The sequence below is a fragment of the Ranitomeya variabilis genome, chromosome 4, assembly GCF_051348905.1.
Source record: "Ranitomeya variabilis isolate aRanVar5 chromosome 4, aRanVar5.hap1, whole genome shotgun sequence".
In the NCBI taxonomy this organism is placed as follows: domain Eukaryota; kingdom Metazoa; phylum Chordata; class Amphibia; order Anura; family Dendrobatidae; genus Ranitomeya; species Ranitomeya variabilis.
Genome location: NC_135235.1, coordinates 529,529,025 through 529,545,030, shown reverse-complemented (window position 1 = coordinate 529,545,030; position 16,006 = coordinate 529,529,025). Strand labels below are relative to the sequence as shown.

Genomic DNA, 16,006 nt, shown 5'->3' with positions numbered 1-16,006 from the left:
TACTACCTTCATTCACAAATTTACCTATATCTCTATATAATAATAAACTAGGTAGCGTGGTTAATGAATGATGAGATGCTGCTTTTTTCTGTAGAGTGAATCAAGTGAATTATGTCAAGTACTGCCCATACAGTGGAGTTGGGGGCCCAGATCCACACAGGGGCCCACCGGGGGATTCCCCTGTTACCCTGTGGGCCAGTCCAAGCCTGCATCCCTCCACTGGACCCGGTAATCACCACTCGCAGTAGCATACCAGTGGCAATATAGCTACCCGGGCCTCTGTGGGATCTTGGTGTGACGTCCTCACTGCTCCTCAGCAGTGCCTCGCCCTCCACAACAGTGACAGCGTGGGATCCGAGACCCCCGCAGCCAGGGCTGCCTCTAGGAATTTCAGTGTCCCATACTTGCAAAATTTGCGGGCCCTCTTGAGACTCTGCCCAGGCTCCACTCCACACCTCGAACCTTAGGCAGTCCCACCGCCCACTCTTGGAAAAACTCATCTTCACCACCACGACAAGGTAGACTCTTTTGGTCGGGCCCTACTCTACTCTAACCTATTAAACATTTCTTAAAATATCCAATACTCTTTTTAGGTATTTTTTTTTTATTTTTCTTTAAAGGAAAGAGTCACATATTTTTTAGAATGACCATTAATACCACATACAAGGAACAAATGCCATCACACCATGACCAGACGACATATTACCACCACATAGTGATGGAATATTATCACATACAGGGAACAAATACCTCCATACCATTACCAGATCACATATTACCATCACATAGTGAACAAATAATATCACATACAAGGAGAAATACTGCCATACCATAACCAGATCACATACTACCACCACATAGTGATCAAATACAAAAATACTGATCACTAATAAAAAAAAACTACAACACTAATGCCATTATACACAGGAGCTCCGTATATAGTGTTAGTGTACAGGTAATACAGTGATCACCAGTGACATTATACACAGGAGCTCTGTATATACTGTCAGTGTACAGGTAATACAGTGATCACCAGTGACATGATACACAGGAGCTCTGTATATAGTGTCAGTGTATAGATAATACAGTGATCATCAGTGACATTATATACAGGAGCTATGTATATAGTATACAGTGAAGAGTTAATAGTGTATAGTGTCAGTGTTCAGGTAACACACTGACTTATCAGTGACGTCTCCTGCTGAAGTCCTTCATCTTTGCTTTTCTTTTTCATGCAGCGCAGACTGCCTTCATTTCTTCCAGCCAGGACTCGTCTCTGCATAAAATAACACATAGTTACCTAGAGCCCTGCTTCCAGAGCACATTCCCCACTTTTCACTTTCTTCTACACTACACATCTGAATATAGACGTGCACCCACCATTAATATATAATTAGTTATTATTAATCCACCATTGTGCCCCCACCAACTATAAATAGCCATTTTCCCCCCACGTAATATATACATTAATTAGCCCCTGTACTCTTCCCGCAATTCATTATCAGTCACTGCATCTTCAACATTCCCTCTATGTGCCTCCTGTTCCCCCGATTCATTATATTTCCATGCCCCCTTCTGCCCCAATTTATTGTCATTTCTTCTCTCTCTCCCACCCCCACCCTCTATTCATTTTCAACAGCTCTACCCCCACATTCAATACATCATTTACTCCCCAGTAATGCTCTCCCGAGGTCCTCATTTGCTCTCCCCATCCCCCACTTTCAATTCAGTTGCTGTCTCCCGTCCTTCACTTCATTTGCAGTCTCCCTCACTTCATCATTCGCAGTCCCCCTCTCCCTTCATTTACAGTACCCCATTCTCCCCTCACTTCATCATGTGCAGTCCCCTTCTGTTCATGTGCAGCCCCCCTCCATCATTTGCACATTGCAGCCCCCTCCATCATCATTTGCAGCCCCCTCATCATTTGCAGCACCCATCTATCATTTGCAAACTGCAGCCAGTCTCCATAATTTGCAAATTGCAGCCCCACTCCATCATCATCATTTGCAGTCCCTCACCAGCATCCATTTAATTCATTTTATAAAGAAAAAAAATGTTTTACATACTTACCGTATATACTCAAGTGTAAGCCGACCCGAGTATAAGCTGAGGCACCTAATTTTGCCACGGAAAACTGGGTAAACTTATTGACTCAAGTATAAGCCGGTATGTATTGTCCCCTCATCCCTGTCCTGCTATGCGTGGCTCCCCATCCTGTCCTGCTATGTGTGGCTCCCCCGTTGTATGCATGGCTCCCCTGGTCCCCTCATTGAATGCATGGCTGGGCTCACTCCCCTATCCTTGTATGCATGGCTGGGCTCACTCCCCCAATCCTTGTATGCATGGCTGGGCTCATGCCCCCATCCTTGTATGCATGGCTGGGCTCATCCCCACCTTGTATGCATGGCTGGGCTCATACCCCCTTCCCTCCTTGTATGCATGGCTGGGCTCATCCCCACCTTGTATGCATGGCTGGGCTCATCCCCCCTCCCCTCCTTGTATGCATGGCTGGGCTCATCCCCCCTGCCCTCCTTGTATGCATGGCTGGGCTCATCCCCCCTCCCCTCCTTGTATGCATGGCTGGTCTCATCCCCCCTTCCCTCCTTGTATGCATGGCTGGGCTCATCCCCCCTCGAATGCTCAAGACCACATTCAAGAAGTTTATTAACCATTCAGGTGCTTCATAGAAAGTTTTGGAATGTGGAAGGAAAAAATGAACATTTAACTTTTTGTCACAAAAATGTCACTTTACACCCAATTTTTTTTTATGTTCGCAAGGCTAACAGTAAAAAATGGACCCCAAAATTTGTTGTGCAATTTATTCTGAACATACCAATACCCCATATGTGGGGGAAAACCACTGTTTGAGCACACAACAGGGCTTGGAAGGAAAGGAGCCCCATTTGATTATTTTAACGCAAAATTTGCTGAACTAATTGGCGGATGCTATGTTGCAACCCGAGAGCCCCTGATGTGCCTAAACTGTGGAAACCCCCACAAGCAGGGCCGGTTTTAGGCAAAGTGGGGCCCTAGGCAAAAGTTTAAAATGGGGCCCCAAATGCTAACATATTGCACCAACAGAAACATTTTGGTTGTAGCTACATGCGCTGATTTCAGGCCACTAAACGAGCGTGATCAACAATATTGAAGTCATTCGCCACTTGTTTCCAGCCTCTTTACACTGGCTGGGGACAGAATGATCACTAGTAAATCAATCTGTCCCCATACAGTATCATCTTAGCAGAATATCTGCAGTTTTAACTGGGCGATGTGCTGATGAGAACAATGATTTTTGTTCCAGCATATACTGTACATACATACACCGTACATACACACAGATACACATACCGTACATACACAGACATACACCTTCCATGCATACACACATACAGTTATATACACAGATAGTATACACATACCGTACATACATGTACCATACATACACACAAATACACATACATACACCGTACGTACACACAGATACACATACAAATACAGTATATGCAAACACATACATATACCATACATACACAGATACACATACATATACCATCATACATACACATACCGTACATACACACATGCATATACCGTACATTCACACAAATGCCGTACACACATATACCGTACATACACACAGATACACACACATATACCGTATATACACAGATACAGTTATATACATATAGTACACACATACCGTACATACATAAAATACACCCAAATGCACATACCGTACATACATACATATACCGTACATGCATACACACACATATACCGAACATACAGATTCACTTGTAAAGCGCCATGGAATAAATGGCGCTATAACAATAAATAATAATAATAATAATACACATACACGTACCGTACATACACACATACAGTATATACACATACCGTACACACATATACATACACATATACTGTATGTACATGCACATAAACATACATATATACCATATATCCATACAAATTTATTTCACATACACAGATACACACATACTGTACATGCATACACACACAGCCATACAACTATACCATACATACACACATATACTGTACATACATACACAGATACACACACAGAAACATACACACAGAGACACACAGATACACACATACATATACAAGCATATACATACATACATACTAATCTTGTATAGGTGGTCAGATGAGCCCTGCAGGTCAGCTCAGCTGGAGAAGGCTGCAGACCCCACTGTGGGGGATGGGGCACAGAGCAGACCGATATCAGCCCCCTGGTGCTGCCGTGCTGCCCCTGCAGTGAGCTCCTCCCCCATCTCTTCTCTGTGAGGAGATGCTGCAGCCTGCTCTGAACAGAACAGTGGAGGGAGCAGAAGACCCCCTGTAAGTCCTGCTCTTCCTCCACTGCTGTCTCTATGTGCTGTGCAGCCGGGGCCCCTGACTGTAGGCGAGTACTCACCATTGGGACGCTCCATGCAGGGGGACAGACGGCAGCCAGTGAGCGCTCTCCTCAGTCTGGTCTGGTCACTGTAAGGAAAGCGTTCATTGGCCAGCGTCTCTCCCTGCATGACACGCCCCCTTTTTGATCTCCTGCACTTCGCGCCCCGCTCTCTCCCCGACACTCGGTGTTCCATGATTACAGGAGGGAGTGAGAGGGGCCCGACCCTGCATGATACCAGGTCTGCCTGCAGGGGCCCCCCTCCACCTCTGGGCCCCGGAGCAGTGCCATCAGCAGTATGTCTGCCCCTGGCTGGGGGCCCCTAGGGCAGCGGGGGCCCCAGGCAGCTGCCTAGTCTGCCTGCCCCTAACGCCGGCCCTGCCCACAAGTGAATCCATTTTGGAAACTAGACCCCTCAAGGAACTTATCTAGATGTGTGGTGAACACCTTAAACTCCCAGGTGCTTCACAGAAGTTTATAACACTGAGCCGTGAAAATTTAAAAAAATCGCATTTTCCCCACAAAAATGGTTTTAGCCCCAAATTTTGCATTTTTACAAGGGTAACAGGAAAAATTGCACTATATAATTTGTTGTGCAATTTCCCCTGAGTATGCTGATACCTCATATGTGGTGGAAAACTACTGTTTCAGCACACTGCAGGGCTTAAGGCCCCGTCTCACATAGCGAGATCGCTAGCGAGATCGCTGCTGAGTCACAAGTTTTGTGACGCAACAGCGACCTCCATAGCGATCTCGCTATGTGTGACACGTACCAGCGATCAGGCCCCTGCTGCGAGATCGCTGGTCGTGTCGGAATGGCCTGGACCTTTTTTTGGTCGTTGAGGCCCCGCTGACATTGCTGAATCGGTGTGTGTGACACCGATCCAGCGATGTCTTCACTGGTAACCAGGGTAAACATCGGGTTACTAAGCGCAGGGCCGCGCTTAGTAACCCGATGTTTACCCTGGTTACCAGCGTAAATGTAAAAAAAAAACAAACAGTACATACTCGCCTTCTGATGTCCGTCAGGTCCCTTGCCGTCTGCTTCCTGCTCTCACTGACTGCCGGCCGTACAGTGAGAAGTGAGAGCACAGCAGTGACGTCACCGCTGCGCTCTGCTCTCAGTGTACGGCGGCTCAGTCAGAGCAGGAAGCAGACGCCAAGGGACCTGGACACCGAAAGGCGAGTATGTAGTGTTTGTTTTTTTTGGTAAACAGGGTAAACATCGGGTTACTAAGCGCGGCCCTGCGCTTAGTAACCCGATGTTTACCCTGGTTACCCGGGTGCTGCAGGGGGACTTCGGCATCGTTGAAGACAATTTCAACGATGCCGAAGTCGTTCCCCTGATCGTTGGTCGCTGGGGAGAGCGGTCTGTGTGACAGCTCCCCAGCGACCACACAGCGACTTACCAACGATCACGGCCAGGTCATATCGCTGGTCGTGATCGTTGGTAAATCGCTTAGTGAGACGGGGCCTTTAGAAGGGAAGGAGCACCAATTGACTTTTTGAATGCAAAATTTGCTGGAATAATTAGCGGATGTCATGTCGCGTTTGGAGAGCCCTGATGTGCCTAAACAGTGGAAACCCCCCACAAGTAAATCTATTCTGGAAACTACACCTCTCAATGAATGTATCTAGAAGTGTTGTGAGCACCTTTAACCCACAGGTGCTTCACAGAATTTTATATCGTTGAGCCATGAAAATGAAAAAAAAAAAAAAAAAAATCCCCACAAAAGAGTTGCTTTGGCTCCAAATCTTTCCTTTTTGCAAAGGTAACAGGAGAAAATGGACCATACAATTTGTTGTGTAATTTCTTCTGAGTTTGCAGATATCCCATATGTGGGGGTAAACTACTGTTTGGGCACACGGCGGGGCTCAGAAAAGGAGTGACATTTTGGAACGCCGACTTTGATAGAATGGTCTGCCAGTCTCATGTCTTGTTTGGAGTGCCCCTGATATGCCTAATCGGTGAAAAAAACAGAAGTGACACCATTTTGGAAGCTAGACCCTTCAAGGAATGTATCTAGATGTGTGGTGAGCACCTTGAACCCCAGCTGCTTCACACAAGTTTAAAAAATAGAGCCATTAAAATAAACAAATCACAATTTTCCCACAAAAATGTTATTGTAGCCCCCAATTTTTTTATTTTCACAAGGATAGCAGGAGAAAATAGACCCCAAAAATTTTTTTTTAGCCCCAAACTTTAGATTTTCACACTGGGAAATTGGTAAAAATGGCACCAAAATTTGTCCCACAATTTTTGCTGAATGTAGAAATACCCCATATGTGGCTGTACAGTACAGCTTAGACATATGGTGAGACTCCAGAGGGACGGAGCGCTATTGGCAAATATTGTAATCCCCATAAAACTAATATCTTATTAAATATATTAAAACCACCTAAGAATCATGCAACATTAGACAAAAAGACAACACAAAATATTCAGTCTGGTGGACCTAACATATAGTTTTGTAGTTCAGTAGGTAATGGATATAGATAGATCCACCTGCAAAAGTATAAGTATATACCAACAACAGCAAAGGACCCGTGAATCCCTGCTCTGATCGGTTTAACTGGTACTGCCTAGCTGAGGAAGTTGGCATCCTATATATATGCGTTGATCATCGCCGCCCCTGATTACGTCACCATACATGTGATGGGAGATGAACAATGTGACTTCTACAGTTTAGCATAATGTCTACTCCTTTTTGTGCATGCCCACTTTCGTTTGTGGGGACAAGGGAGATCTGCAATATTGAATGAAGAGTTTACCATGTGGCCCGAAACCAACAAAGCCCTGACTATGGAGTCATATTTAAGGCCTAGTGGAATCAGGAACACCAGAATGAGCCTGTGACCTTCATTTTCTACTCTTAAATACATCAAGCCTCCTGATGAACCTAAAAGATGGGGAAACGTGTTGAGGCACAAGCAATGAACGATAACATCTATAATCATTCTTAGGCTCTCAGTAATCAGCACATGTCCTGCATCACTGCTGTAACTATCTTTTATCATATGTGTTATTATTCTGCTACAACAGGGATGGTTAGGGAGAGCCACCGTTGAGCAGAGGAGCCACATCTCGTCCTATATCGGGTGCCAACTTCCTCAGCTAGGCAGTACCAGTTTAAGTGATCAGAGCAGGGGTTCACAGGTTCCTTTTTGTTGCCTGGTATATACTTATACTTTTGCAGGTGGATCTATCAATATCCATTATCTATTGATTTACAACACTGTATTTTAGGTCCACCAGACTGAATATCTTGTGTTGTCTATTTTTTTTGTCCAATGTGGCACGTTTTTTGTTATTGGTGTTTTTAATATATTTAATATAATTATTAGTTTTATAGGGATTACATGTTTCACAAAGGTGTTTTGGAGGAGAACACACCTTAAAAGCTGGGTGCACGTGTGTGCACTTACAGGGAGACACTGCAGGGTAGCGGTCAGGGAGAAGCTGCTGGAGACCTGCCTGTCCGACGAGTCTCCAGCGTGGCTTGGTCCCTGGTGGCTCTTAAAGTATGCTTTTCTGTGAAACGCTGCAGCCTGCAGAGTCAAACATACCTGGCTGAGATCATACAGCCATACATACTGGCCATATGTTGAACTGTGTTGATCAGCTGTCAGGTTCACTTTAATCAGAGCACAGCAGGCAATATGAATTTGTCTTTTTCTGCTCCACTCTGCATAGGCAGGAACTGAAATTACAAAGCTCAGTATAAGAAGTCATTCAGACGTATGTTTTTCACGTATGAGTGTAACAGTCTATGGGGCCATTCAGATGTCCAGGTTTTTTCGCAGATTGCGCACTACTTGAAGAATTACGCAGATATGTCCAATTTTGATCTGAGGATCAGATCAAAATTGGCAATGCAAGTCTATGGATCCATGAAAAAAATCGGACCGTACTCAGATGACATCCTAATATAGTCCAATTTTCACTGACTGTCAGAGAGGAGAAGGTGGAGAACCTTTTTTTTCTTGTAAGAAGTAAACTGATGACACTCGGACCGCACTCTGATCAAAGTCTGATTAAAATAATTAGTTTTTCTCGCTGGTGGAAAATACTGAATGAGACTTAAAGACATAAGCTTTGTCTTCTTAGTCTCTGCCCTTACAAACTCATCTTGACTCTGCATAAGCAGTGACCAAGATGACAGAAGATGAGCATCTATGAATGAAGGTGCAGGACATTTCAATACTGTCTTCGTTAAGTACTAAGAGCTGCTTTTACAGTTTTACACTTCTGTAACCATAACTAGGATTACAGCTAGTGATTGGTTTAGGGTTATACTTAGGGCTAAGGATAGAGTTAGGGATAGGGTTGTGGATTGAGTTAGAGCTAGAGTACTTAAATTGTTACATGAAAAATATTTAATAAAAAAAAAATACAACTTTTCATTTATAAAATTCTAGCTCTGATTTTAGGAAAAAGCAGGAAAAGAAACTAGAAGGTCAAAGTGCAAACCTAATTATATGAATATTTGCTTCAAATTACAACATCCAATATGTGCTTGCCATACAGCGAGTTCAGTACTGGGTTGGTGGAAGGGATTCAGGGAGGATGCAAAATAATTGTTGGGCATTTGTAACATGGGCAATTAATGTAATTAATCTGTTATGAATGAAGACTGACAAGAAGTAACTATATAACCATTTTATTATATCATAAATATTACAATCAATAGTAAGTAACACATAAATATATAATACAGAAAAAAATACTTTATTACATATCTACATATACAACTGTGCAAAATATTTGTAATCCAAAGCAACATATAATCTGTGTTCATTACTACACAGGATTGACCCCATTAAAGGCCAGGAGAATTCACATTCGGTAGCTTATAATTAATTTTTACAGATAAGCCCCAGCTGTACATAGGATTGACTAAACACCCATCCAATGACCCCATAGTCTTCAGATCTTTCTTTCGCACTTTTGAACTTCCTAAATCTGCTGCATGTAGCTTATTTACTGAAATTAAAAATACAAATGGGATGCAGCTCATAAATTAACAGGCAATCTACCAAAAACAGACAATGAAAAACCTTTCAGCCATAAGGTCCTATCCTTCAGGAACAAGTTGTAACATTCTATCTTCTGGTTATAACATTTTAGCCTTTAGGATCAGTTATAACTTCCTATCCTTCAGCTTCCTCTTCCATGACCGCTCCATATCTCATACTTTCTAATGCCAATTCATTTTGCACTTCAACTATACCTGTATCCAATGTCCAATGACTTATTGTTCATGGACATGAGAAAATGCAAGTACCACAAACCTATCTTCCTCTGAACCACTAATTTCTATACATGACATTTTGAACCTTCTCAAAAACAAGGAACAGATGGGTGAACGTTCCACCTCTCACTGCAAAGCTGATGTTCTAACAAACAAGACTTTGAGATTATTGACTTCTAACACTTGTAGAGGATAACAAAGCAGCTGAAGTTCAGAACAGTGAAATGATGATCTGGTACATTAATGTAATACACTAGTTTCCAGACACAAATATTACTGTACTTTCTTCTGCAATATTCCTACCACAATCTGAGCAATTTGTCTATAAATTAATTTGCTAATGGACATTCTGCTTCTAGGCATGAACTCAGTAACTGAGATTCTAGTGCAAACACAATGCAGACACAAACTGCATTCAAACCTGGCCTTCCTATGACTAATACAATTTTCAGATGGTACACACCCCATGCCACTGTCCATCATAGTCCTTTAGCCTCTCTGAACCTCCTGAGACATAGATCTGGTGAAGGAAGAGGCCAGGCCAGGTTTAGAGAGTTCCATACGTGCTGGCTGCATGACTGGAGGCAACTCTTTGGTGATTTGAGAGACGGGTATCTTGTCTTGGCATAACCCATCAGTGCCGGGATTGCTGAGGGCTCTCTCAAACTCAATCATGCTACGAAGCTGTGGAGGTGTTGCCATGCGATCCATCTTAGAGGAGAGGTCTGCTGGCTTGAAGATAGGCAGTGGCAGTGTCCTCATGTAGGGCAACTGATATTGAGTTAGGCGCTGACCAAGCCGACCCATTTTCATAACCTGAGCTGGAGAACGTTGGACCAGGAAATGCGTCATGCCCTGCTGTCTGAAGCTTTCTCTTCTCCAAACGTTGGCATCACGAGCATTGCAGCTGATGACAGAAAAAAGGGAGTCAATCACATATTCTATGTAATATTGCATGTTGAGATTAAATTGTACTTTTGCCTTATCCTTGTTTGTACTCTAGATTTCAGTGCCATATATCGGTCTTCAATTGAGATGAGTGAACCTGAACTTAACTGAGAGTGAGCGATGAGCCCAACCCAAAAGAGAGATTTACTTTTAGTTCAAATTCGAGTTAAGATCTTTGGACTAAAATTCTGCTGGCTACCAAAACCAGAACTTCCACTGGTCTGCTCATCCCTAGTCTTGAATAAAATGTATCTTTCCAACATAGTGCCAAAGTCATGGGCTGCGAGGCATCACACGTCATCTATATGTCTACTAGTTATAATATAATTGGATAAATTGTCTCACCTTTCCTCTGGTCTACTGAAGACTGATGTATCCAGCCATTCTGCGGAATAGTGCTCATGTCGGGCCATGTTGTCTTCCTTCAATTGACAGCTCAGCTCAGCCATAGTGCTACCCTCTTCATGTGTCTCTGACTTCCCCACCATCTTGGGTTAAGTGTGTGTTAACAGGTTACAGTAGTTTTTGCTGTGCGTTTCCTCTGAGGCTTGCTCTCCCCTACAGTGTTGTGTCCTGGATTTATATACACTTGGCTGCATCTATTTTCATTCTGCTTTGTAACAATCTATATCTATCCACAGAGTCATCCTCACCCGCCTCTAACCCCTCACACCCACACAGTGACCACTGACTGACACACAGGACAGATATGGAACTGTGCCCACATGTCACTGTTTATGGGAACATGCTCACTACAGCAAGATGCGAGCATTGCTATTCATTTTGTCATCAGATCAAAGTTACACAGTTCCCGGTACAGGTTGTGCTTATTATGTCATCTGTTATCAACTATTACTGGGGTTCCTAACTCAGAATCTGTCAACAAGATTTTTGCAATGGTCTCATTACTAGACTATCACGACTGGATCACACTGAGCTGGGTATATATGTAATGTGCAGTGATCTCCTGACTGTAAATTATCAGGACAGGATCACACAGTGCTGGATCTCTACATAATGTACAGTGATCTCCTGACTGTAGATTATCTGGACAGAATCATGCATTGCTGGATCTCTATATAATGTACAGTGATCTGACTGTGGATTATCAGGACAGGATTACACAGTGCTGGAACTCTATAAAATGTACATTGATCTCCTGACTATAGATTATCAGGACAGGATAAAACAGTGCTGGATCTCTATATAATGTACAGTGATCTCCTGACTGTAGATTATCAGGACCGGATCACACAGTGCTGGATCTCTATATAATGTACAGTAATCTCCTGACTGAAGATTATCAGGACAGGGTCACACAGTGCTGAATCTCTATATAATATACAGTGATCTCCTGACTATAGATTATCAGGTCAGGCTCATGCAGTGCTGGGTATCTATATAATGTACAATGATCTCCTGAATATAGATTATTAGGAAAGGACCAGACAGTGCTGGGCATCTATATAATGCATAGTGATCTCCTGACTGTAGATTATCAGACAGGATCACACAGTGGTGGATCTCTATATAATGTACAGTTATCTCCTGACTGTAGATTATTAAGACAGGATCACACAGTGCTGGATCCGTATATAATGTAGTGATCTCCTGACTATAGATTATCAGGTCAGGATCACACAGTGCTGGGTATCTATATAAAGCACAGTTATCTCCTGAATATAGATTATCAGAACAGGATCACACAATGCTGGATCTCTATATAATGTACAGTGATCTTCTGACTGTAGATTATCAGGACAGGATCACACAGTGCTGGATCTCTATATAATGTACAGTGATCTCCTGTTTATAGATTATCAGGACAGGATCACACAGTGCTCGATCTCTATATACAGTAATGTACAGTGATCTCCTGACTGTAGATTATCAGGACAGGATCACACAGTGCTGGATCTCTATATAATGCACAGTGATCTCCTGACTGTAGATTATCAGGACAGGATCACAGTGCTGGATCTCTATATACAGTAATGTACAGTGATCTCCTGACTATAGATTATCAGGACAGGATCACACAGTGCTGGATCTCTATAATGTACAGTTATCTCATGACTGTAGATTATTAGGACAGGATCACACAGTGCTGGATCTCTATATAATGTACAGTGATCTTCTCACTGTAGATTATCAGGAAAGGATCACACAGTGCTGGATCTCCATATAATGTATAGTGATCTCCTGACTAGATTATCAGGAAAGGATCACATAGTGCTGGGTATCTATATAATGCACAGTGATCTCCTGACTGTAGATTATCAGGACAGGATTACACAGTGCTGGATCTTTATATAATGTATAGTGATCTTCTGACTGTAGATTATCAGAACAGGATCACACAGTGGTGGATCTCTATATAATGTACAGTTATCTCCTGAGTGTAGATTATTAGATTCTATTAGATTATTATTAGATTATACCCAGAGTGCTGGGTATATATTTATAAATAATATACGGTGATCTCCTGAGTGTAGTAGTATCACACATTACTGGCTGGGCAGGATGAAACAGCTGCGGCTTATAATTGAGTGTGTTTTTCTGACCATTCCAGTTGACCATTTCCAGTGTGTCCAGACCAGACCAGCAAGGACCGCTGCGTAGGCACCGCAAGATATACTGCCATTCATATTCAAGTAATTGTTTTCTCTTTTCAGCCAGGGAGATGTAGGTAACCTGGTAGCCATGTTGGAAAGGATGGGTAGCTGGCTAAATTGTGCCCTTGGGCAGGTGGTAACCTGTTGATTTTAGAAAGGGAAAAGAGCTAGTAACCTGTTACAGCGAAAGGAAGACAGGTGGTTTACAATGTGTTTTCCATGCAGCAGATTGAAATAGATTGTTCATAGAACTCTGGTCGTTAATTTACAGTTTAGTGACTTTTTGTACCTCCAATGAAAGAATTGATGATGTTGCCTGGACATTTCTCCAGTTTTGTCATCCATATGCTGAGATTAAAGACTGCCGCGTAGTCTGGGTCAGTAACTGCCCATATAGCAAACTGCAAGTAAATAAGAAGGATCCATTGCCTCTGCCCGGTGTGATAGGCTCGGCCTCCGCAGCTTTGTCGTTCTCAGGTCATTGAGGTGCATCCTTAATCTCTTCATGTTTTTTTATTAATCTAAAGATTAAAAAACATTCTTTCCGTTATTAGCGCAGCTGTCTCACTTTATTCGGGTAGTATCAACTGGCTGCTGTTCAATGTCAATGTGACCTTCACAATTCTCCTCTATGAAATCAACAAGCTCAGCACCATTAATCTCCATGTCTGATTTCATGCCAATATGCAATCTGAGAAAGTTATTTTAAAGCCTGTACCCACTTTGCTGGCACCCGCACCTACCTTGCTTCTGTTGGAGGGATAAAAAGCTACTTAATCCACTACTAATTATTTTTGTTAGGAGCCTGTGTGTTGCTTTCTTATGAAAGTGGATCGAAATTAAAAATCAGACTTGTTTTCTAGCAAATGCATGTTAGTTTGGGTATGGATACTAATTTGGAGAGACCATATAGCCAGGTGCCCAATGTTACCTGCTTTAAGACTGACATGTATGTTACCATTCAGTAATTATTTCATAGGTGATAACCAATCAGATTAGCAGATGTCTGTGCAAATGAATCCTAAACATGTTGGAAAAGCATTTTGGCAGATGGTCATCATTGACAGGTGGTGCCACTGCCGCTGCATAAAGTATTACAAGAACCTGACCTTACATCTTTGCTATGTCCAAGCATATGCAGCCCCTGATCTTTCCGTATAAACAAAATTAAGCTACTAAGTTGATGTATTATAACAGGACTGTTAAAGGGGTGATCCAACATCACCACCCCTTTAGTACCACAGGCCATAATCATTATTGCTGAATGTTACAAGGCTGTGCTGAAGTAGTTGCCAAAACAATGTCACCTTCACCCAATCACCTCCTGCTCTGCAGCTATTGACTAAAGGCTCGCCCTAATCTGCTTAAAAAAAATCACTCTAAAGTTGAGCCAGAAAAGTAGGATGAGTGGCATGCGAGTACAATGGGATTTTTCTCACATATCATCTATAGGACGTGCATATGCAATCCATTTTTGGCATCAGCTTTTACGTACTGTAATTTTGTGATTTAAAGCTAGTTTACAAACTAATGAAGTAATCTTATACAGACAGAATAAATAGGATATGTCCTGTAGATATTTAATGTCACAAATCCCTTGTATATAATAAACTAGCACACTTTAGTGCCTTTTATGTAGTACTAAAGGGTGTTAAGTAGTGTAGAGCGAGTATACTCGTTGCTCGGGTTTCTCCGAGCATGCTCGGGTGGTCTCCGAGTATTTCGTCGTGCTCAGAGATTTAGTTTATGTCAACGCAGCTGCATGATTTGCTGCTGCTATACAGCAAATGTATTCAAGCTGTCTAGCAGCCGCAAATCATGTAGCTGCGTTGATAAAACAAAATGGCATGGGATCTTCACTTTTTTAAAAATAACCAGCTAAGGGAATGCAGACAGCTTTGAACTGGTGTTATTATTTTGGGATGGGGTCAATATTAGTGATAAGTGAATATACTCCTTGCTCAGGTTTTCCCGAGCATGCTTGGGTGGGCTCCGAGTATTTGTGACTGCGCGGAGATTTAGTTTTTGTTGATGCAGCTGCATGATTTATGGCTGCTAGCCAGCCTGAGTACATGTGGGGGTTGCCTGGTTGCTAGGGAATCCCCACATGTAATCAAGCTTGCTAGCAGCCATAAATCATGCAGCTGAGGTGAAGAAAACTAAATCTCCGAGCAGTCACAAATACTCGGAGACCTCATGAGTGTGCTCGGGAAAACCCGAGCAACGAGTATATTCGCTCATCACTAGTCAATATCCATGGTCCTTTACAGCCTATTAATAACAGCTCACAGCTGTCTGCATTGTCTTTACTGGTTATTAAAAAGGGGGACACAAAAAAAATGACATGGGATCCCCCCTATTTTTAATAACCAGCAAAGTCTAACCAGACAGCTGCAGGTTGATATTAATAGGCTGGGAAGGGGTCGTGGATATTGGCCCCTTCCAAGACTAATAATACGAACCCCAGAAATAGCGCATCCATTAGATGCACCAATTTTGGCACTTAGCCTCAGCTCGTCCCGATTGCCCTGGTGCAGTTGCAATCGGTAATGTGTAATGTCCACTGACATCAAGCCCAGAAGTTAGTAATGGAGAGGTGTCTGTCAGTCACGCCCATTACTAATGCCATAGTCAAAAGAAAGAAACACATTCAAAAGTCCTTACATTGTAAAAAGCACTCCCTGACAATTACCCTATCTTATCCATTTATTAGCAAAAAAAAATCCACAGGGTCCACTGTAAATCCATAATATGGATGTCCCATGGCAATC

The 16,006-nt window shown here is 42.7% G+C and overlaps 1 protein-coding gene across 1 annotated transcript; it reads right to left on the bottom strand.

Annotated features, from left to right (window-relative positions):
- Positions 1-9,065: 9,065 nt before the first annotated feature.
- TCAP (titin-cap) lies at positions 9,066-11,195 on the bottom strand. The gene is made up of 2 exons (XM_077257691.1): positions 10,966-11,195; positions 9,066-10,579 (listed from the first exon to the last, which is right to left on the bottom strand). The coding sequence occupies exons 1-2, from the start codon at positions 11,106-11,108 to the stop codon at positions 10,162-10,164; spliced, it is 561 nt and encodes a 186-aa protein (XP_077113806.1). The 5' UTR covers positions 11,109-11,195; the 3' UTR covers positions 9,066-10,161.
- Positions 11,196-16,006: the final 4,811 nt, after the last annotated feature.

Coding starts and splice junctions, on each gene's coding strand:
- TCAP (XM_077257691.1), bottom strand. CDS start 11,108: ATGGTGGGGAAGTCAGAGACACATGAAGAGGGTAGCACTATGGCTGAG. Junction 10,580..10,965: donor TTCAGTAGACCAGAGGAAAG/GTGAGACAATTT, acceptor TTCTGTCATCAG/CTGCAATGCTCGTGATGCCA.